Source organism: Desmodus rotundus, chromosome 2 (assembly GCF_022682495.2).
Source record: "Desmodus rotundus isolate HL8 chromosome 2, HLdesRot8A.1, whole genome shotgun sequence".
In the NCBI taxonomy this organism is placed as follows: domain Eukaryota; kingdom Metazoa; phylum Chordata; class Mammalia; order Chiroptera; family Phyllostomidae; genus Desmodus; species Desmodus rotundus.
In genome coordinates, this window is record NC_071388.1 from 24,548,138 (window position 1) to 24,571,849 (window position 23,712).

The 23,712-nt window shown below is 41.9% G+C and overlaps 1 protein-coding gene across 1 annotated transcript; it reads left to right on the plus strand.

Annotated features, from left to right (window-relative positions):
- The first annotated feature begins 382 nt into the window (after positions 1–382).
- IQCJ (IQ motif containing J) lies at positions 383–22,969 on the plus strand. Its single transcript, XM_045199502.2, has 4 exons — positions 383–484; positions 8,499–8,563; positions 13,936–14,016; positions 22,657–22,969. Exons 1-4 carry the CDS (start codon positions 401–403, stop codon positions 22,967–22,969), a joined length of 543 nt encoding a protein of 180 aa, XP_045055437.2. The 5' UTR covers positions 383–400.
- The last annotated feature ends 743 nt before the right edge of the window (positions 22,970–23,712 follow it).

Below are 23,712 nucleotides of genomic sequence, written 5' to 3' on the forward strand. Positions count from 1 at the left end.
TTTTTATGGGGCTGCAGTCATACTTTTAAAAAGATAACTTATGCAAAGTGCCTGTAACCTAGTAAAATTTAATAAATGTTAGTAGTAATAGCAGTAGTTCAAAGAAATGACATGCAATTAGCTATGAAAGGAAATATTAAAATATATAAAATCACATTTGAGATGAATTTGAAAGGATTTCAGAAGGTACGGAAGGAGCACTCTGGGTTTAGGGGATTAAGAGTATTTTTAATCTTGATGAGTCTTTTTATTTAGGCCAGCAGTAGGGTTCATGAGTAGGAGAGTTAAATCATTGGAAATGTACTTAAGAGAAGCAATTAGGCAGCCCAGTGTAATAATCCTGGTGAGAGTGAACAAGGTCATGAATGCAGGTGGCAGTGGAGGGAATGGAAAGAAAGACATGGAGAGGTCTGAGGTGCTACAGAGCACGTTGGAAGAGTTCTTCCCAGCATGCACTTGGGTTCCTTCCCCACAGTATTACTTGGTGAGTACATAAGAAATGCAAACTCATTTTCCAGTTTGACTAAGCAAAAAATCTAATCTGGACAGCATTTGCTGTGCTACAGTTAAGTGCATTCCAGAATCAAGTTTAAACAATTTGGGAGGTACATGTTGTTCTGATTGCCTGCACTTTGTGTTTATCCTTTGGTACAGGAAAGCTAGAGTTAGTGTATGGACTCACTTATCCACCTTTGCTATTCTGTCTGTGTTCTGAGGGGTGTTTATCTGTTGGCTTGTGTGTTTATTTGCATTTTTAGTTCTCAACTTGAAACATGGTCTCTAGGATTTTTTTTTTTCAGAGTGCGGAAATATGATACAAAAATATCTGCACCCTAGTGGTTGTACCTAGTATTTCAATTTCAGTTGAGTTTTAACAGTTGTCCTGCTGTTAAGCTACATTAACTTTGAGCAGAGTGACCACTTTAAAATGATTACTGATAGTGTTTTAATTTCTTGTATCCTAGATTTAACGGAAGTGGTTAGGCTTTCTGTAATGAACTGGGTCTTCATTCTTTAATAACTTTAGAATGTTTGTGATCTAAAACTAGCAGAGGATCTTGAGACCATGCGCAATTTTAGGGAAAGGAGAGGAGGGGCATTTAAGCCTAATGCATAGGTATAATGAATAGGTATTATTCAACCTATCATGGGGTTGGTTTATCCCATCTGACAGTGCTGGGTCCACTGGGGCTGTCCATCTAGCACAGCTGGTTGGAGTTTGCAGGTGCTTATTCAGGTTAGGACAAGGGGCTGGCTTGGGTGATCTGGTTGTAGATATACCCTTCCAGGTGGGTACCATTCCACGCATGTACTCCAGGAGAATATCAGGGACTGAAGACATCTCAGATCCAAGGTGACCAATGACTTAAACAGTCATAAGTGGGATTTTACTTAATATGTTTCTATTTGACCTCTGTTAAAATGAGTTCAGGTGTTTGGCATTTTCACAGTTGACAGGCAAAGGCTCTTATGTACTGACGTCTATGAACGTGGCCTGGTTGGTCAAACAAGAATGAAGAATGGGCTATCACAATGATTGCCGTTATCATGTCTTATGGTTATAAATTTGTAATTTTCATTATAAATGAGGCAGCAAATAATAACGCCACTGAGAATTCACATAGTGAGGTCCAGGACTACCTCATTCAGTGACTGTCACCATAAAATCACAACCCCTCTGCATCTCTCAGACAGGCAAAATGTCCTTCAAGTGCTAGAAACAGGCAAATCTCTTTTTAAGTCTACTACCTCCTATATGCCTTATGTGCTCATCATTTACCTGAATGAATTATTTAAATGAGCTGTCAATGTCCTATTAGACACTTTTTTCCTCCTAAAGAAATTCATGTTCAGCTGCAAGGTAACTTCTCTGTGTGAAATTTACAGGTCTGTCAACCATAGAAAAACATTAATGCATAATACATAAACAAAATGTATGCTCTTTTTGCAAAAAAAAAAAAAAAAGGAAGAAAGAAAGAAAAAAGAAAAGAATTTAGTTTCTGCTTTCCAAAGGAAGAAAACATGAATCTTGCACTTTCATTTTTGATGCCTTTTTGCCTTTAAATATATGAGATGACTATTAATGCCCATATTCACAGCAGGAGAAGAAGGCAATGGCAGTAAATTGTAAAGCACATTTACATTATAACAAGGCCTGTGGAAGCATTGTAATTTACACAGTTATTTCAACAGAGGTTTGGACTTCCTCCAATTTAATTTTCTGAAGTTAGGCTGTGCAGCTGGGTCATTCCTGGTCTAATCTGGGAAATGTATCTCTTAAGGCTGTGGATCAGAATGCCAGCCTCCCAGCTGTCACCAAGGAGCATCATTTACAGCCACTGAGGTCTGAGGGCAAAGCATCAGAATCACTTTATGGGGACACAGCAGCCTAGCTAGCTTCATAAACTCTGTTTCAATGAGCTATAATCAATATTTCATGTTTAATGACGCAGAGCTAAAATTAGTATAGATTTTATGTCTTCTACTTTTCCAAATTATGCAAACATTAGTAACCCCCTTCTTAGTATCCTTATTACACTTTCATTAAAAAAAAGAGTGATGGGGCGGTGGGGGGTGTGGGGAAGCCTGCTGATACTTAATTGAATGATCAAATAGTCAAAAGTGTCAAAAGTAATTTTGGCTTTTAACTTTTGTTCAATTGTTACCCTCAGGTTAATATGAAATTATTCCCAACACAAAAAACGAAAGATATATATATATATATATGGCACAGGTTTTGTCACCATAGCTACACAATGGGGTAAATTGCAGATTGTTTTCATGTTTTAAGTTACCTTGCAAGCTCTGGAATATGCTGAGAATAAAATGGCCAGGGCATAAGTAAGAAAAGTTAAAAGGCTGACGTTTAGACAGAAGTGCACTTTAGAGAAAAAGCAATTTTGTGTGGACTTCTGATTTTAAACTTGTCCAAAGAACATACCCTGCTTATTTAGACAGTAGAAGTGGCAGAGACAGAAAAATGTAAGAACAGTATGTTGTTATTGGGCAGGTTAAGGAATGAAGTAGCCAAAGAGGTAAGTTGGTCTAACCTTTTAGCCACATTCTTCTGTTAACGACAGGAGGGATATCTGTGGGATTAAGGTGGAGGAGGAAGCCAAACACTAAAGAACAAAATCCAGCATCCACCGTCCAGTCTAACAGTCCACTCCCACGTCACTTCAGAACAGTGGGAGGCATGGCTTTGGCAAGTAGTCAATCAATTGTCCCCCCAACAGTACGGCCTACATTTCACAGTCACATATAACACCAACTTCATCTGGAGAAGTGGGATTATGGAGTATGGAATGCTATATGTCTGGCTCATGTTTGAATAATTCTACTTGTAGTTTGCAGGGCAGCTTAACCCACATTTCAAAAAAAAAAAAAAAAGGCACAAGTTAAGTAGAGCACAGTAGAAATTGTCCCCTCATCTGGTGAGTCGCACTGAGCCAGAAACTTGTGGGTAGGCCCTTGAGTTGACAGCTTTTCTCTTCTGCTACTGTCTGATTTCATGCCAGGGCCTCCCACCACTCAAACTCTATCCAAAGCCACAGAGCAAAGGGGCCAGATTGATAAAGTCCAAAATGGTGAGCCTCCCGGAGCACAAAGGAAAATGGAGAAAAGCAAAGAGCATAAGTGAAGAGGTGATTGTCAAGGGGTGTAAAGTTTTGGTTATTATGCAAGATGAATAAATTCTAGAGATTTAAGGTACAACCATGTACTACAGTTAGCAATACTGTAGTGTATACCACCTTAAGTGTTCTCCCCACAAACATAGACACACAGAAAAAGAAAATGAAAATTACATGAGATGCTGAATATGTTAATTGACTTGATTGTGATGATTTCACAATGTATGCATGTATCAAATGTACATCATAAATATATACAACTTTAACTGTCAATTATACCTCTATAAAGTTGGAAAATATAATGTTAAATTAAAAAGAAAGCTAACGAGTGATTTTAAAAAGTATAAATAGAGGGGCAGAAAAGAATCAACAGAGGACTCACAACTTCTTGGGATTTGGGGAGTTACTAAGGTTTCTTTTCATCCCAGTGAGGTTGATGCATTCAACTCCTTTATTCAACAAATATTTATTAAGCACCTCCTAAATGCCTCATCTGGGGAATAGGCACCTTCAGGTGAGTAAGTCACCACCCCTGACTTCAAGGAGCCTAGGGGGGGCAGTGACAGTTGGGTGAAGAGATAATGCTAAAGTAGGGATTCCCCCAGGATGCTGAGGAAGCAGGAGGGGTGGATACCCAGCCTTCCTGTTGAGTTTGGAAAGACTGTATGGTAGAAGGACAAGTTGGGGTCTTCCTAAAGGAAGAATGGGAGTAGGCCAGCAGAAGAGTTGGGGACACACTGTCTTCGAATGTCCAGTAAGAAAGCATGTGAGTTCTGGGACTGTGTGAAGTTTCATATGACCTGACTTGGAGAGGGGCAGTATGGGACAGGGTGTGGCTGTGGAGTTCACACCCCCAGTGCGCCAGACCTTGGTGGAGACAGTGGAATCCATCTGAAAACACTGGGAGCTATGTTGGTTTCTAGTAGGGAAATGGCACTGCCAGACATAAAATCAGACACAAAGAGGATGAGTGGGAGAAGCCAACGATTAGAAAGACCAATCTGTATTTTTTTTACAGTAAATTAAAACAAAACTTTCTCAAAGAGTGAAACACTGAGCGAAGATCTGTTGAGCAAGCCATCTTCCTTATCCATCTCAGAGAAAATGAGGACACGGTCTGGCCAATTGAATTGAAGTGTTTTTGTATAGTTGGCTTAAATAACCAAATGATGAAATCAATCCTCCAAATTGTCAGCAGAGCAGCTGTTCAGAAGGCTCTTGTTAGTCATTGACCTTATGTTTAATATGATTTCCTAGAACGTGGATAGTCAGATTGAATAAAGTACCACTTCAAAGCCCTCCCCACCCAGGCAAGCTCCCTGCTCTGAAAGAACCAAGGAAAAGAGAGTGGCAGGCAGAGTTAAAAAGCCCTTTCCTACCTGCCCCCCAAATCCCCACAGCAAAAGAAAAGGAGAAAGCATGCCACAGGCACAGCTTAGAGAAGGAAGTGCTGGGACTACTAACAACTCAGTCTCTTTCCTAATCATAAGGAGGGGTAAAAAAGAAAATGTTTATGAATGACCTAAAAATTCTCCTGGTTTTCAAGAATAACTAAGGGGTGTTATCCAACCTATTTCCTTGCTGGAAAGTGGCTTCAAGCATGGCCTTTTGTATGACCTGCCTTTATTGCCTATGTCACTGTAGGAAGGATGGGGTATGACGAAGGATTAGGTGAGAGAGATGGAGGGTTGGGAGAAATGAAGGGTAGATGAGGATACTTATTCTTAGAATAAGGATCCAGCATCTATAGTTTTACCTTGAAAATAGAATGCCACATATACAATTAAAAAGAATGCTCTCTCTCTCTACCATCCATCTGTCTCCCCATCATGTACCTATCTGTCATCTCTATCTTCCTACCCATTTATCATATGTATCCTGCCTATATATTACTTGCCTCTACTAACTGTGGGAAACGCACATGTAGGAGAGTTACAATAAAAATAAAGCAGTTCACACATCATGTAGTGAAGGGCGAGGGGGATAACTGTACTAACAGCCTGGAAAGAATAGTTCTGGCAATTGAATATTTAATTTAGCTTAAGCTTCTGGCCACCAAGGCAAAATAAACAACCTGTGTAAGACTTATAAGTTGTTATTGTTGATGAAAAGAAGTTCATTATTCTGTCAAAATGAGAAACTATCCTCTAGTACTAAATCCTAAAATCTTATTCTTTTATATAAGAGAACCAGTAGCAAAATATGCAGCATCTTATATAGCAATTTTGCAGAAGATGCAGAAATATTCTTCATTTGAGTTTTGTTATATAAGTGTTGGATATAAAAGCAGCAGCCTTTAATAAAAAGGAAGTAAAAGCCATAACCAGCTTTATCCATTAGGATTCTGAATATGAAAAATTTTAAGGTACTGCCAAAATAAAATAAAATAAAAATAACAACACCACCACTGAACTTTTAAGGTTCTATGGCTCATCAAGTTATGATTTTATACTTAGCAGTCCTAGATTATGGCTTAAACTGTGAGTTCTGAGTTAGAATTCTTTCAGTTGTAAAAAAAAAAAAAGTGAGAGACAAATTTCAACCAAAATTGCCTTAACCAAATGAGAGAATCTATTGCTCATGAAACTGAAAAGTCCATCAATATCAGCTCCAGTTTGACCCAGAAGTTCACAGCATCACCAGGGCTCTGGCTCCTTGGCTGTTTTCCTTGGCCTCCATCCTCTCTGCTCTCTTAACTTTTTCCTCCAGTTAGTGTTTCTTACAGAGGCAAATACTTCTCTTGTAGCTCCAGTGTTTCTCTCATTTCAAAATTCTATGTTTTCAAATTCAGAGGAAGGAAACAAATTTCTCCAAATACTAAAGTGAAGTTTAAACCATTAAGATTGGTGAAGAAACTAAGGCCAAAATATAATGTTGAGTAAATTAAGCCAAATACAAATGAATAGATAATTTCATATGAAATTCTAGAACAGGGAAAATTAATCCACCATGATAGACACCAGAGCAGGGGTGCCTTTAGGAGAGGGGAACCGACTGAACAGAGGCACAGAGCAACTTTCTGCCGTGAGGAAAATGTTCTATATTTGTTTTGGGTGGTGGTTCTACCCGTGCATTCATTTGTCTAAACTCACTGCACTGTACACTTATGACACATGCATTTCACACACATAGCAAAGAAAGCTCCAGTACTAAAAGAACATGCTGGCTGATGAAAGAAGTGACTGCCGTGGGCTAACGCTGGAAGCAGGGAGACAAGAGTCTACCACAGTTGGCTTAGCCTGACTGAGAAGTAGTGGTCAAATTCTGGGTGTATTTCTACATTGGGCCCAATAAGATTAGCTGATTGATTGACTGAATTGTGAGAGAAAGAAGGGAATAAAGACTGACTCCTGCATTTCGGTCCTGTGTATCTGGGTCAATAGTGACAACATTTACTAAAGTAAGGCAGAAGTGGTGAAAAAGGAGGTTTAGGGTGAGAGGGTGTAGGCAGGGAAATCAAGACTTTGGTTTTGAACTTGAAAGGTCTGTCAAGTAGGCAAGTGGATTTATAAGGGTGGCGTTTAAGGACAGGTCAGGGCAGGTATTTAAAGTTATGGGACTAGGGACTGGTGAAGACCTCCTGAGGAGGGTGGATAGATAGGGAAGAGAAGAGGACAGAAGCCTGGGAAGGCTGTGGGCATGTTTCCAGAGTGGCTAAGACTTTGTAGGAATGAGGAGGATCTGGGAGCAGCAAGAGGAGAAAGAAGGGTCCCATCCCTGCTCCAGACCATGTACTGTGTGGTGTGTGGGGAAGAAATGGCCACCTCCTAAGAGGACTGTAGGGGATAAGTGTGATCAGAGACTCAGCCAAATTTGTCAACAGTAAAATCCTCTATATCCTACAACTCTTTTCTAAAGAGTTCTTTGATCTTCATGCTCTAACAAAAACTTAGCTGTCCTCAGAACGCAAAGGCAATGTGCTCTTAGAACAAGATAATTCAGAGAAATTCCAAAGAAACTGAGGAGATAGAGGGTTCGCTGATAACAGACTGTGCATCCCAAAGAGCTCAGTGGGAAGGTCTGAGGGATTGGCAAGAGGTGAGTGATTGGCTCAAATTCTGGGATGTACAGTGCAGTGTGAAGTTAAAGAGACTAGGTAATGAGGGATGACCTAGGAGACTCTGATGTCTGGTGGTAGAAGCATGTTGAGACTAGCTTGATGGTCTTTTAGGGGCACGTGAGTAATTTAATCCTAGTTGGAGCTTCCTCTTGGCACCTTAGCCGTTTGTGGTGATGAGGCAAGCAGCACCACCTCAAACAACTGCGGTCTTCCCAGCACTAGAGTTCCGTGTGCCTTCCTTAAATCCCACGGGACAGACAATCACACCAGGAACCTGGGCCGACTTCTAGCACATTCCCGAACCAGTCACTGTGGCCAGGGGGATGGGATTACAGAGGCTGTGGATGCCTGAAATTCAGGAAGGGGTGTGTGTGTGTGTGTGTGTGTGTGAGCACTGGGGCTAAGGGAAGAGGTTGTTGAGAGTTACCAAGAGACAAGAGAGGGTGGTTACTGAGTGGCCAAATTCAGCTCATGTTCATTAGCGCCCCTCATCCAGCAACCAGCACACACAATACAGACCGCAGAGTACACTTGAGTGGATGGATCTGTATAAACATATCCCCAATCTAGAAAAATAACAGGAAACGTTATCTTTAGTGTTGAAAAAATCACACAATTTGACTGGCAGTATCGTATTCCAATTTGATCAAAGATGAAACTGTTTTCTATGTTCAAGCACTTATCCACGACAAAGCCCAGAACATTTAATAGTGTGTTATCTCGATTTTGCTAATATTGTCCTCAAATATTATTGCCCATACGTACATGGGTCAATTTTTAAGACACTTCTTTTTTCCCCCCCACAGGAAGAAATGAAAAGATTGCAGAATCCTTTAGAGCAAGTTAATGATGGAAAATATTTACTTGAAAAGTAAGTAAAAGTATTAAAGGAAATTAAATTATTTGCAAGGTTGAAAAGCTTTCATGAAAAAAAAGGAACTACCTGGCAAGGCAGAAGTGATTCAGTAATTTGACCGTTTGTTATGTCGTCACTGTGGTCACACCCAGCTGGGTGTCTCATTGGAGATGCAGTTAGGTAGATTTATGACGAGAGGAGCTCTGGTACACAAGCTATACTGATTAACAGAGTAATATGATGCCTGGAGACGTCTCCGGTGTGTGTTTGAGGGCTGGAAACTTAACCCTGCTCTGTCTTTGGCTTTTAATCAAGGATGTATATAGAAGGCAATCATAAATTTGCAAAAAACCACAAGGGTTACACAAAACTAATAGAAGGAACATTCCAAATAATACTGCAGAATGGAAAAAACTGAGCTAAAAAATGCAAGAAAGAAAGAGATTAAATTGAACAGAGATAAAAGTAAAGTCTTCCCTTTAGGTTTTTAAAAAATTGTACAATAAGGACATGTGAGAGAGATGTTCTGATTTCAATTCGGGGGTAAATGTTTAGAGGTTTTATCTGATGTTAACATGAGACCATGATTTTATATGGCTTCTAAAAATAGGACCACAATATTTAACTGATTAATGGTCATGTGTTGTCGAGATAAAGGGAGAAAAAATTTACTGTCATTTATTGAGTGTTTACAAAGTCCTCAGTATGAGTGAAGGCTTACAGGCATTTCCTCATGGAACTCTGACCACAGCCTTCGGATGCAGGCATTATTATTTCCATTTTATAGACAAGGAAGGAGGCTCAGAGAGCTTTCAGCACTGGTGTAAGTAAGCCCAGCTACGAGCGGTGAGGAAGGATGAGAATCAAACCCAGGTCCGAATGCCCCCCAGAACCCTTGCTCTCGACCACTCACAAAGTCCCAATGTCCAGCCTGCATGGGTGTCACACTTGGCTCTGGGCACCACATTTTAAAGGCACGTTGACATCCCCAAGAGCACCGGAAGAGGTGAGTTAAAATGATGAGGATTCTGAAATCATGTGAAACTACTCCAAAGAGCTGAGGATGTGTAGCTTGGAGAAAAGAAATCTCAGAGAGGACTTAATGGCTCTCCTTAAGCATTTGAAGGAATTTTTCCTTTAAAAGAAGGGCTAAATTGCTCTTCTCGCCCTAGAAAGCAGAATAAGGATCAACGAGCTGGCTCGTGACTCAGAAAAGGAGTAACTTTTGTAAAAAGTCAGCCTGCCCAACAGGATGGACTTCTTTGTTAAAGAGTGAGCTGCTGGGTGCTGGAAATGCCCCAGAAGAGTGTAAATGGCCGTTCATCTGAGACGCTGCTGAAGACATTCCTGAAAATGGAAAATCTTGGACTTGGTTCCTCTTCCTGCTTCTATCTAGCTTTGTCAGCGTGGAAACAATTATTTCACCACCCTGAGCCCCGCTTTCCCCATCTTTTAACAGATGGTAATAGTCCTGGCTTGACGGTCTCGTTGCGAGCATTGACACGCCCGTGACAAGAGTGCCTTCAGTGCCAGCTCCTTCCCTTCCCCCCAGGGTGGGCGTGCGGACTAGAGAGCTGCTCAGGTTCATTCCACCCTCGTGATTCTAAGAATTCTCTACGTCACCACCTGAAGGACAGCTTCAATCCTTTGACCAAACCAAGCTCCTGGGTTATCTATGGATTTCATTTATCCTTGTCATGTCTGTTTAATTAGTATGTGTACATAAGAATAAAATAGTTCAGTCTTTCTACCCCATAGTTCAGTCTTTCTCACCACCATCATACGTAAACAATAAGAACTGAAGAGTTTTTGCTGAACTAGAAATTAGATTTCCGTCCCACGGAGATTAGCGTTGTAACAACATGAGATCCGTAGTTCTTCACTGTGGCTGCACTTAGAATCACCCAGGGAGTTTCAGAAAAATGCCCTGGCATAAGCCCCACCCCAGACAAAGTGAATCTGAATCTCTGGGGGTGAGATCCTAGTATGAGTATTTCTTAAAAGCTTCCTTCGTGTGATCCTAATAAAGAGCTGGGGCTGAGAACCAGTGGTCCAGCTGCATTTTTGATTCCTCTTGGTCATTCAATAACCTTGTGCAGCTTGATTCTCCGAGGACATGCTTTCTCTGTGCTGTTCAGCCCATTTATCTGCTAATTCTGGTTTTGCTTGTTTTTCACGATTGACTTTAAAGTAAGAGGTGAACTGCAAAAGGTTTTGTCCTGCTAATGGACCACAACTCGGTATGAAACCTCTCACCAACACCAGCATGTGTCTTTCCCATCTCCCTGCCCTCAGGAAGATGTGTGAAAATAATAGCATCTACGTGGGCTTCTGCCTCCTCCCCTGTTCTTTTCTTCTCATTATCTAGAGGCCTGTGAAAGCTAAAAGCTTCTGGAAATGGCTAGTTTGCTTTGCATGCTTATTTTCCCCAGTCGTGATTGAGGAATTCCAGGACTGGGAATTCAAGTTCCCCTCAAAGCACATAGGCCTATGGGGGAAGTTTCTCTTTTGTGCTCATTCAGAACAGAGAGAAAACAAATAATGGCCCTCTGCCCTAACCCTATACCCATTTGCCTGGAATTCTGGAGATTTTTCTGGTCTGCTTTAGGGCAGGGCTGTGTCCTTGAAAGCTGTCAAATTTGATTGAAAAATTGGTACACTTTGAGTGAGCAGATTAAGCTTTCATTATAGCTGTAGCTGACTTAGGTGTGATGTAAATCATCGCAGCTACTTGAAATGACCATAAGTTCAGTGAGAGTGGTGTCATAGCACTTGATCGGTTATTCCCCCTTGGAACATTACATTTATTCTGAATGCTCAACAGGGTTTTGTGGTAGGCAGTGTGAAGGGAGGGGAGGCTGCAGCTCCGTTCTGCTAGAGACGATGCCTAGGGCCAAGCGAGCACATTTGTGGGTACACATATACACATGCACATACATATACACATGCACACATGCACACTCATGCACACACATACACACATGCACTCACTGAAGTCAACAAGTAGAGAAGAGCAATTAGTAAGGCCATTAATTAGGAGACCATTTATGACTTTATTTCATAATCATTTATTAACTTACTTAAGACCTTATACTGACAGCTATTTTTTTTTTCATAAACATTGGATCAAGCCGGGTCTTTGGTATGAAATGTGTGATCCCAAGTTGGATCCTCCTGACATATAATCACAACATTACCCACAGGCAATTATTGATTCGATGCACTAAATGTATCCAATTTAAGCCTACAGCTATTCGTAGTTCATAGTTTGTTGAGGACGTATAAATTGTAATCCCCAGATAGCAAATTTGTTAATATTACAAAAAAAGTCCTCTTCATGGAACCTTGAGCTTTGTCCCTAGTTGCTGTATATCTGCAACCAGATATACGTAACACCTCACCTGTATTTCTGTTGCTCAATTTGATAATTTGATAATTAGTTATTTAGGGGGGTAATTTATAAAACCTTAAGTTGTCCTTGTTATAAGGCTGCTGTCCCTACAAGAACATAGATTTATAAAAGTGAGACTTTACATGCCCACCAACCCTTGATTAGGTTCCTTAAATAACATCCATCACATTTATAATTACTTAATATTCATCTTCTCTTAGACTGTAAAACCATAAGAACAGGGAGCAGGTCCAGTGCTTTTATCGTTGTATCTCCTGTGCTTTACATCATTGCTGGTACACAGAATATGTTCAATATATCGGAAAGTGAGTGAATATGGATGAATTAATAATAGACCCTGAATACCGACAGCACAGAGCAAAGAAGAGCTTTTTCCCTTGCCCCTCAACCTTTCCGCTGGGTTATTACAAAGCTAGCTTGGGCTGATAGCACCACCTGGTGGCCATGGAAGAATTTATCTGTTCTACCAAGTTTTCCCCACTACTTGGTTATTCCTTTCTAAAGAGGGGGAGAGAAGTGCATTATCCTAATAATGCCTCCAGCGCAATGTTTTCTCTTATCTTTTCTTTACTATTACCATAATCATGGTTCTCATTATCTGGCCAATTTGAATACTCTCCTAAGGATTTTCCTTCACTCTTCTTGCTCACTCCCACTGCAAACCATCCTTCGATACCCCATTTGTCACATTGTCCTGCTTCAGATGCTTTACACTTCCCGGTAGCACTGATTTTCACATTGTAGATCACACGCCATTAATGGTTCGTTAAATAAATTTCATGGGTAACCACTGGCCTTTTTTAAAAAATCTGAAATATATATAATGAAAACGTCAGAGAACAACAGTACAGGTAGTTGGGAAAATAACGTTTCTTGAAAGTTTTCAGTTTTAAACACACACACACACACGCACACACACACACCCTTACCACATGCATGTGTACTGGATTGGGCTGTTAAATACTTCACTTATGAAAACCACAGTCAGAGTTAAGTTTAATAAGTCTGATGTTAAAATCCTCCAAGCACTACTTTGTGGTAGTTAGACTTAAGTTTTAATGGGTTTCTTCTGAGTTTGACGTAATAACTGCGAACTGTAGATTTCTCAGCTATACCCCAAGGAAACTAATACTCAATTGATAGAGGCCACTGTGAGAATTAAATAAGCTAATACATGTAAAATGTCTATGACAGTGATTTGTACACATTATGTAGCCAACGACTCTTTTCTGCCTATCCACTTTTGTCAAATAGCTTTGTGATCTAAAAATAGTCTGAAGTTTTCACCTCTGCCCTTTACTATATTATCTTCCTTCTATGTATAACCTTTCACATCTCAATTTACCTAATTCCTGTCCCTTCTTCAAAACCCAGCCCAAGTGCCACCTTTTCCATGAAGCCTTTCTTGACCATTGTAGCACCCAGTGATCGTCCTACGAGCTCGTCAGGAACAGTGACTATGCATCCGTAGTGCTCTGCTTTCTCCGGGGCAGAGTCTCACCTTTGTTCACAGTGGGTGGGAGTTTTGGAAAAGCTCACAAAGTAAAAGGAGTAAAGATTCAATGGCAGTGGCATTGCTTGGGATGAATGAGATCCTCTCTACAACTTACTCGTGGACCTTGCCATGGGATGTCTAACATTTTCCTTATGTTTTTGTCCCCCCTGAAATGGTTCAGTATTCTTCTTTCTTCTTCACTTAAAAGAAATGATTTTCATGCCTCAGATATGAATGTTGAGCTGACTGATAGAAATAAAAAGAACAGAAAATACTAGAGACAAAGCAATATTTTATTTCTACTATATGGTTATTTATCCATTATCCATTAATAGGAACTTTTAGGACTCTGTTAATAAATTAAAATAAAACACTTGAATATATATTTGCTCTTTGAAATAAGTATAAATTGGCAGTATCACTGCTACATATATTAAGTTTCTGGATTACGCCATATTGAGACATTATTTCTGTTTGCAGCCACCAGTTGGCCATGGATGTGGAGAACAACATTGAACAATACCACCTCAATCTACAGCCTTTGGAATCAAAGGTGAAAATGTAAGTTGCTTTAAAGTTTAATTAAAGCACTAGCTTTACAGTTCTTGTTTTATTAACTTCGGAACTACTCTGGAGTTTTGTGATAGAAGCATTACACATTTATTTATTTCACGTTTGTGTGCTATTCTTTATTTCCTCTTTGGTCTAAGCAGCAACAAAGCTGTTTTGGGCACACAGCACCATCTACTGGATAGCATAGGGAATCATTTGATTGCCATCAGTTTATTTCTAGGTTTTCCCCTTTCAGTATGAATACTGCTCTTTAGCTTCCACCTGCATTTCCCACTGCCTTTCATCTTAGTGACTTGGCTAATTCCACCTTGGAACAATGTGCTTATTTCTACTCAGGCCATGTCTTTATCACACACACACACACAGGCACACACTTTCAACTCTCTTCCTTCTCCCACTTCCATTCGAGCTCTCATCTAAATATTTTGGGAAAGTATGCTTTGTCTTTCTCACTTTCTGTCCTTTTATTTTTCATTCTCTCTCACTAAGGCCAAATATGAGTCCCCTTTCCCCATTATATATGACTATTACATTTAAATTGTGCTAAAAATACCTCAATGTTAACTAAAACGGAACTAATAAGATACAAAGTCAGACAGGCAAATTATAAAACATATCTTAAAGTGATAACCTTTTAAAAGCATTTTTAGGTAGAGACGGGCCTATCATAATCACCATAGAAGCAATTTTAAACTAGTCGTGCCCACTCCGTGACCCCTTCCCATTCTGACTTGCCTTCAGGGGTGCATATAAGAATTGCCTCTGAGAGTTTATAAAATACATGCACATACACACATTCAGCTTAATGCCCTGAGAAGCATGCATCTAAGAAATAAAGTATGCCTGAGGTTGGCCAGGATCACTGATCATTTGCAAAAAGCCAGAGAAATCATTAGGTAAGAAGCCTCCTTGAGGAAGGGAGCCTGGAGGTGTACAACTTTGAAGAACAATAAGCCATTGCTGGCTTCGGGAACTGAGAAAGAAGTGGTGCGGATAGGTCCTGTCCTGCTGGATGCAAACAAATACTAATTCACACCACTATAAACTTACGTCGATCTCGGTTATCAGTAAAAAGCTTGCCTCTGAGCAAGCAGACAGGGCTACCTCTCAAGGTAGAGTTCAAACACGGCCTCTGAATGAGTGGGTTCCCCCAGGAAGCTCTGTGCTATGTTCACTAAATGAATAATGAGTCAGGCTACTAAATCGTTTTATGTAAGCAGTGTGTCAGCCTCACTACACAAAATGTTAGTTTCCACAACATAGGTTGCTTTATCTCTAGGAATTTCTCTCTTATAATAACGTTCTCTTAAATGAAAAAGTGCTGGAAGGGGAAGTTGGCTGTGTCAAAATTAGAGTGTTTAATGTAAATGCTGAAGTGACGTTAGGAAACGTCCCCGTTGTTTCTTTGGTTTGCAGCCCGCGCTCGATCCACACTGAACTACACCAGCCAGGGCTAACTTTCTTAGTGTTCATTTTCTCTAATACGTAGAAGCAGAGAGGCAGGGGCCAGGAGGAACAGGCAAAGAAAAACGTATCTCTGAGCCTGGGATTGTAGCCAGTCAGAAAGGCTGGGACTTTGTGTGTAGCTGGTTTGATGGAGGAGTCTCAGCTCAGTTTGGTGCAAACTGAATGGTTTTATCTCTCCTAATAACTCTGGACCCCAATTCCACTCAGTGGTGGGGGGTGAGGGGGAGAAAACTTAATCTGCCCAGTAATGGAATTTGAGTCCCATTAGAGAATTTAGTCCAGTTCAGTGACTCTTGTCTAATCTGGTTATTAAATTCTTAACTGCTATGACAGGTGAACACCTCCCTCCACACCCATCAGACCCGCCCAGCCTGCTCCCCTCCTTCCCCTGCTCTCCCATCCACCCTTTCTCCTCCGCTGCTGCCTTCGTGTCACCTGTCTCACCCCTCATTTGTTTCCCCTTCATCTAAGGGAAATCATTTTCAGACCTTAGTTATGCATGTTGAGCTAAGTGGTAGAAATAAAAAGAACAGGAAAGGTAAAAGTCAAAACAACATTTTACTTGCTCACATGTTGATGTTTCTCTCCCTCTCTTTTTCCCTCCCTTCCCCTAGCTCTAAAAATAAATAAATAAAATTTTTAAAAAATATAAAGCAAGATGAGAATTGTTCTCAGGTATCAGCCACCTCTACTGTGTACCTGCACAGGTGGGAGCCCCGGGTGGGGGTTGGGTGGGTCAGGAAAGGCTCTCAGTTGTTTCCTCACACTCAGGACGGCACAAAAAGCAAACGATTTGATTAACAAAGACTACACCTGTGGTAGTGCAACGCGCCATTGAAGGAAGCAGACGGCTGCGGGGAAAGACTTGTGTGGCAGGTGGGGGGGGCTGGAATTTAGATGAAATGTCAGGAAGGGTGCATTGCCTGGTTCATGAACATTCAGAGGCAATTTTGAGTTTCAGACTTGGAGGATCCAACTGCATCAAAAGGGCAGAAGCAATCAGAACGGCATAGCTATTAATAAAAAGTCATTTGGGGGAGGTAAAAGGCAGGTTCTCTGAAGATCAAGCAAAGGCAAGCCTCTCAAGTCAGAAAATTTACTTAAAGCAAAAGTAACACAGAGCACCACAATGAAGGCTCTCAGCACCACTGTGAGACTAAAGATGAATTTATGCTGAGAGTCAAGGCTGGAACAGGGTCTGGAAACAGCGCACACACCCAGGGAGTACAGGTTCCAGCACAGAGGCCCGGCCTCCAGGAAGGAAACAGACGCACCGGGTCCCCTCCAACTCTGCCCTTCATGTCAGGATCACGTCTTGCACATTCTAATAAGATCTAAAATGCATTTTCTGAGTATGAACCCTTATTTAAAAGTTGTTCATTGACTCTGCAATCCCTCTCCTTATGTTTTAACAATGTATTATTTTGTGATGGAACAACATAGAGATTTATTGAATCCAAATTACCTTTTAAAAGTCTGCTCATTACTGTGGTACATTTACATGATGGAATACCACACAGCAGTAAAAAGGAAGGAATTCTTAACTTTTTCAACAGCATGGATCAAACTGGAGACTATTATGCTAAGTGAAATAAGCCAGGCAGTGAAAGACAAATGCCATATGATCTCATCTGTAATGGAATCTAATGAACAAAATAAACTAATGAGCAAAACAGAGCCAGAGGCACAGAAAGAAGGAACAGACCGACATCTGCATGAGGGGAGGAGGGAGCTGGAGACTGTTGAAAAGAAGGTGAAGGGATTAGACAAAGAACATACATGCACCACCTATGGACTGGCACAGTGGTGTGGGGATTGGCTGTGGGAAGGGGGACAAAGGGAGAAAAACGGGGACAACTGTAATAGCATAAACAATAAAAAATAAATAAGTCTGCTTATTAAGTCATTTAGTTCCTCCCATTTTTAATTAATATGTTTGACGTAGTGATGAAACATTTAGATTCTAAAAAGGAGACTCACACACACACACAAGGAAGAAGACAATTCTCCCCCAAATTTCAAAGATAATTCTCAATAACTTGTTTAAGAGTAATGCCTATCAACTTTAGTCAAAAATTTAATTTAAAAAAGAGAGGTTGAGAGCACAGACTTTGGAGTTAGAGCAAACTAAGTGCAAATCCCCTCTCAGCTCCTTACTCGGGGCGGGACCTGGGGAACACTGCTTACCTCCCTGGGCCTCCTCTGTGAAACGAGGCCTCTGGCCGTGTCTTAAAGGGTTGTAGTGACGTTTCAGTGAGAGAATCCAAGAGAAGCACTTAGCCTAGTGCATCTTTTCCATGCAATTGTACCTTTTCCAAACACATTTTCACATCAGTTTGGGCTAACAAAATAATGCCGGTAAAGGTCCTCAGGAATCCAGCATATCCTATCGATGTGTATGATTTGTTTATGTTACTTAAAAATATTTGCAAGTGTTTGGAATTCTTAAGTAATTGTAATGATTTATCCAGGAGCTCTTTGTCAGGTTTGGGGCTAAGTTACTTGGAGACCAACCATATCCTTGACTTCTTGCAAGAATTACAAAGAAGTTACTGTTATTCCATTTTGTGGATAAGCAAAATGTAGTCCAATAAGTTTAGTGCTTTGCCCAAGGCCACAGCTAATGAGACATGAACGTGAGCAAGAACCTCATCACTCTAAACACGCTTAGTTTCTGAGGGCAAAATCACGAAACCAACTCCACCAGTGGACAAACAGAATCTACAGCTGCACAGGGAACTATTTTCTTTAAAAACAAAACCCTAAAAACCTGCAGAGCCACCCCTCCACATTGACCAAACAAAATGGAAACCACGTAGAAGCAGGGAGGAGAGGCCATAAACCCCACCGCAGTGCAATGCTTCACAATTGGGAGGAAACTCAAAACCCAGAGCTTCATCCTGAGGAGCAAAAGGTTCATACCCCACACTGGGCACCCCAACTTTAAGTCAAGCACCAGAAAGACGAACCCCAAAACATCTGGCTTTGAAGACCAACTGGGCTCGTGCCCAGGAGACCCACAGGGCTGTGGTGAACTGAGAACAGCTCTGAAAGGGCTCGTGCACCACTCACCCGCCTCCTGGCCCAGCGCAGAGGCAGCCTTTGAAAGGCACCCAGACTTCAGGTGAAAGAGACTCATGTGCTAATTTTAAAGCATTGGTCTGGGGTCAGGGGCCTGCTGGGATGCTCTCCGGGGATGGAGTAGTAAATGTCTCCCAGAGCAACTGTTCTCTTTCAGAGACTCAGTAGCCTCTGTGTGCCTGTGACATATTTCTGATGTGCCTTCCCAGTCTTCATAAAGAAAAGAGTTGTAGAGCCTAGACTCAAATTGCCTAAATCCCCATTTGTGAGGGAGTCGAGGAGAGGGGTGTTTGACAGTCAGTGTGGTCATAAATATTTCTGCAGGTTTCTTTACCTGCAGGAAGATCCAGAAAAGCGTAAATCTATGATGCTTAGTAAGTAGCAGTAATCAAAGGAGCCGAAGTTGGGAATTACAAACTGAGCAGAAACTGGAGTGCGGAGGAGGCAGACCAGAGACATGGGAACAGCATGGAAAGCCAGCCGAAGGCGTGCGGTGGCCCTTCACTGGCCTTCGGGCAGGTCATGTCAGGATACGGGGTTGGGCAGACGCCAGACAATGCAAACATGACATATCTGTTAGGGTTACTCTTAGTTGCCCACAGAGGCTTAAACAAATAGGGGCTCTGCTGATCCACCAGATGGCTGCATGTGACAACCACACCCACCATCTTGCTCTCTGCTCTATTTCTGTCTGGCCGAACCATGAGGAGGGAGCTTGGTGCAGTGGGGAGATGGGGGATCTGGTCCAAGTGTTGGATCTGTCAGTTGGTTCCCATCTTCTTCCTTGAAACTTGGCCAGAACTCTTGGTTTCAAGTAACAGAAACTCAATTCAGACTAATGTGTATAAAAAGAGATTATATTGGAACACCTAACAGAAACACCCCGGACCTAATGTGCTCCAAGCAGAGCTCGACCCAGCAGGTCAAACAAGGTGATCAGACTTTGCTGTTTTGCTTCTTCTATCAGCTCTGCTCTTCACATCATTGCCACATTCTCACAAGGGCTCTCCCAGCTCTGTGGCCATGGCAGCTCCAGGCTTATGTGCCACCAGCTGGAATCTCCAGGTGAAAAGGGGGCCTTTCTTCCCAGCAGTCTTGCATCGGCTGATTTGAGCCGTGCCGTTGCCGTCTGGTTTGTCAGCCCCGACACACAGGCCGCTCCCTGCACTGGAGGGCCATGATCTGTTCCATCCAAAGCTCACGGCCTGAGGGTCAGTGGGTCCCCATGGAAAACAGGTGCTGGAACAAAAAGAAGGAGAAATTAATGCTGGGCAGGCAAAACCTGCCATTGTGGTATAACCGCGCCTTCACAGCTCCCCGGTGGCGAGGGTCGAGTGCGAGAACACACACAAAAAAGCCACATGTAATTAGCTATTGTCTCCTGAGACATTCAGACTTGTGACCTTTTCGATAGTGTCCTCTTTCCCCATCCTCAAATTCAGCCCACTTGGGCAATAAATGTATTTTGAAATTTAAAAAGTTATTTAGTGACATTTAAGAACTAGTAACTTTCACGTAAGAAGCAAGATTTCTGACTGTTATTGAAAAGGCGAAAGGTTTGGCAGCAATGCACTGCGCCGTTCCTCCTCACAGGGAGCAGGTGCTGCCCAGCGTGCCCTCAGCCTGGCCGCGGGGGACATCTGGGATGCTCTTTCTGTCTTCAATATTGTCACACTCTCTTGTAAATTAAAAAGAAAATGTCCATCCACTTGGGAAAAAGGAATATGGAATTCTTAATCTCTACCTTAAGGAAAACTGATACATCACTTTCCAAATTCCACAGAACTCAGAGAGGGAAAGGGGATGCTTAAGTGCAGATTCCCCTTTGCAGACCTTCGTTTGGAACGGCATTGTTCTGTTTCTCAAAGGTGTCACACTGCCCTCTGCTGTTCAACAAGCTAAAATATCGTATCTCAAGTGGATATTTTCTTTCTAATTTTTTTCTGAAAAATCAAGGAGAGGGAGGGAGGGAGGGAGGGAGGCAGGGCAAGAATGGGGGTGGGGGCGGGGAGAGAGATTTTTAAAATCACTTTAATCATGGACACGAAGAACAGACTGACAGCTGTCAGAGGGGAGGGGGTTGGGGGCTGGGTGAGAAGGGTGAAGGGATTAAGCAAAATAGTAAAAGAAAGACTCATGGACACAGACAACAGTACGGTGATTGCCAGAGGGAAGAGGAGGTAGAGAGAGGTAGAAGGAGGAAAAGGGGGTATAAATAGTGATGGAGGGAGACTTGACCTGGGGTGGTGAACACAATACAAATACAGATGTAGAATTGTATACTTGAAACCTATATTATTGTATTAACTGATGTCATCCCAATAAATTCAATAAAAAAGAAAAAAAATACTAAAAATCACTTTAAGAATGTCACAGATTTTTAAGCCCTGGGTGGGCAGTTTTATAGACTGTAGGTGCCCTCAAGTGGCAGGACTTGTCAGCAGGGCCCTGGGCGACACTCAGCACTTCCAGTGCTTCAGAGAATGTGAAAATCACTGACACTCCCAAAAGTTCAACTCTCCTTAACAAAATGGGTCCCAGAAGAAGCAGCAAGAGCCAGGCATGTAATCTTACAGGATCTTCTTAGAGCTTGTGTTTAAAATCTGTAAACCAAGGAAAAATAAATAAGGGTGCATTTAGAGCAAGCATTGCGCAACAAAACAGTGGCCACATATAACCCAAAGCAGGGTCAGATCCTGCTTTAATGGAACCTGACAAGTACATATAATTTGGAGGGCCCTTAAAAAACATATCTACTTCTGCAGTTTTATACAAACCATGAAGAGCCCCTTACAGAGTCTGGCAGAAGCTCCTGGCCTCTAAGTAAGGGCCTCTGAAGCATACGTTTCATAGTTTCAAAGAAATTGGCCTCTGATCCCAAGGTATAGTTTCACTGCAGCTTCCAGACTTTTCCTTGAGCATTGTAATTCACAGAGCCTTAATAAATTGGCAAACACAAAAAAACTCAATAATGAGGTAGCATTTTCTATGTTCTTTGTATCCTCTGCTGAAAATTGATGGTCCTTGAACCATTCTAGCCAATGAAAATCAATCAGTTTGTTTATACAAAAACAACTTTAATGACTTTAGTTGCATGCAGAAGAATTACCGAAGATCAGATGCTTTCAAGGATCTGGAGGAGATAGTGAAAGAATTAGTGCAACTGTTTTAAAAGGCCGAGTCCTGACAATCGGTCTGCGTGTTCTGCTGGCTCCCAGGAGAGGATAGATAGTGTTCACTGATCACCTGTGAAAACCTAGATGTTAATCTCAAAGCTTACAAGCCAGTCCAAGTGGAAAAAAATCACTCAGCTTTCACAAAGAAGAGGTTTCTGCTCCCCAAAACAGAAGATGACATTCTTTGGGATACTAATCATAGCAAATAAAAAGCTTCCTTAGTGAAATCTCAAGCAGCCACCTAATCACATGTTACTTTAATTTTCTAAGTGGTACATAACAATGCCAGGTATTTTTTTCTCCACCATTCCTTTATTTATCAAACATTACCTGTTTCCTTTCCCTGTATGTAAAATACATGACTGCAAGGCCCTTGCCTGTATTGTCCCAGAGCAGGGCTGCTGCGTGTGGCCATGCAGACCACATTGTAGAACATCACAGGATGCCCTTCACCTTGAGTCTATGCGAAGGTCACTCCTAGCACTGCAGTCTGCCCAGAACCTGGGGCTGACCCTGACACACAGCCTTCAGCAATGCTGTATTGAGTGAATGAGTAAGTGATATGTCAGCCTATTTATTATTCTCATTTGAAATAGAGGATGAGAAATTGAAAGATTTTGTGTTCCATAAATCAAAGTACATTTACATGTGCAAAGTAGTTCCCCTTTGACTGATGACTTTTCCTGACTAAGCTGACACTTGTAGACTGATTTAGCTTAGTCAAGTCTGTGAAAGTCAGACCAGTAGAACAGAGACAGTCCAGGTCTTCCGATTTCCCGTGTCACGTTCTACATGTGACAGTTTCCCTGTCTCCAAAGCCGATTCCTCCAGACGCCTTGTGCTTTTCTGAGTCTGTGGGCTGTGACCAGGGAGTGACCGTGCGTGCACTGGGTTTGTTTTGTAGCATTCAGCGAGCCTGGCGCGAGTACCTCCAGCGGCAGGACCCCCTGGAGAAGAGGTGCCCGTCCCCGCCCTCCGTGTCCTCGGACAAGCTGAGCAGCTCTGTCAGCATGAACACCTTCTCAGACAGCAGCACCCCGGTGAGTGCCATTGTCTCTCTCCTGGTCCAGCGGGCCAAGCACCTGATCCCTAGGGCTTTGGCTCTAGGAGAGCAGTCTTGGCAGGTGGCAGGTGGTTTGTGGTCGGAGGATCTACATGGCTTATTTGCTGTGTGTGCACCCATGGCGAGGGTTTGTTATCTCCGAGCAAGGACATGATTCATAAACACAAAGTGAACTTTATCAAGTCGGAGGGAATTGATGTAGTTGACACCAGCCTAAACTACTCATTCGTGTGTTTGTATTCCTCTATTACTGAGAATGTCTTTTCTTTTCTCTGTAACAGCATGTTCCTTTTAGTCTCTGCCTCTGGTAGCATTTTGTGGTGCTGATGTAATAGAAGACTAGCTTGGTTATAAAGATTATAAAGGGAACTTTTACAGAAAGTACTGAAAAAACTCAGGACTACGAACTCAGGGGTTGCAACTCGAATGCCTACAGGGGTAGGTCACCCACGTGACTGATGCGGGCTGAGTTGTGACTGGCTAACTGAGGACCTAAAACGACGGTCCCGCAGAGCTCCTAGACGTGTGTCACTATGTGGGGATGCAGGACAGATGCTGTCAAAGGTCACTTTCTTCCTGTAGGAGATGCCAGAAATCCAGATTTTTAAATGGTAGCAACCAGGAAGAAAATTTAAAACACCTAGACCATGTCTGCAGCCCACACTTGCTCCAGCGGCCGCCAGTTTAAAAACCCTGGGTACGGAGTTAAGGGGTAAAAGAATCTCTTTAAAGTCTTTATTTAAAAAGATGTGGCAGGAAATAAATGAACAGGCGATTGTAATGCAGAATTCTGTGGATTTAGCCAGTGGCTGGAGCACTGAAAGAAGTTAGGGAGAGAAGGGACGCAACTGTGCGAGGAGATTGTTTCTAGAAAACACCTTCCTTGACTACTTTGTA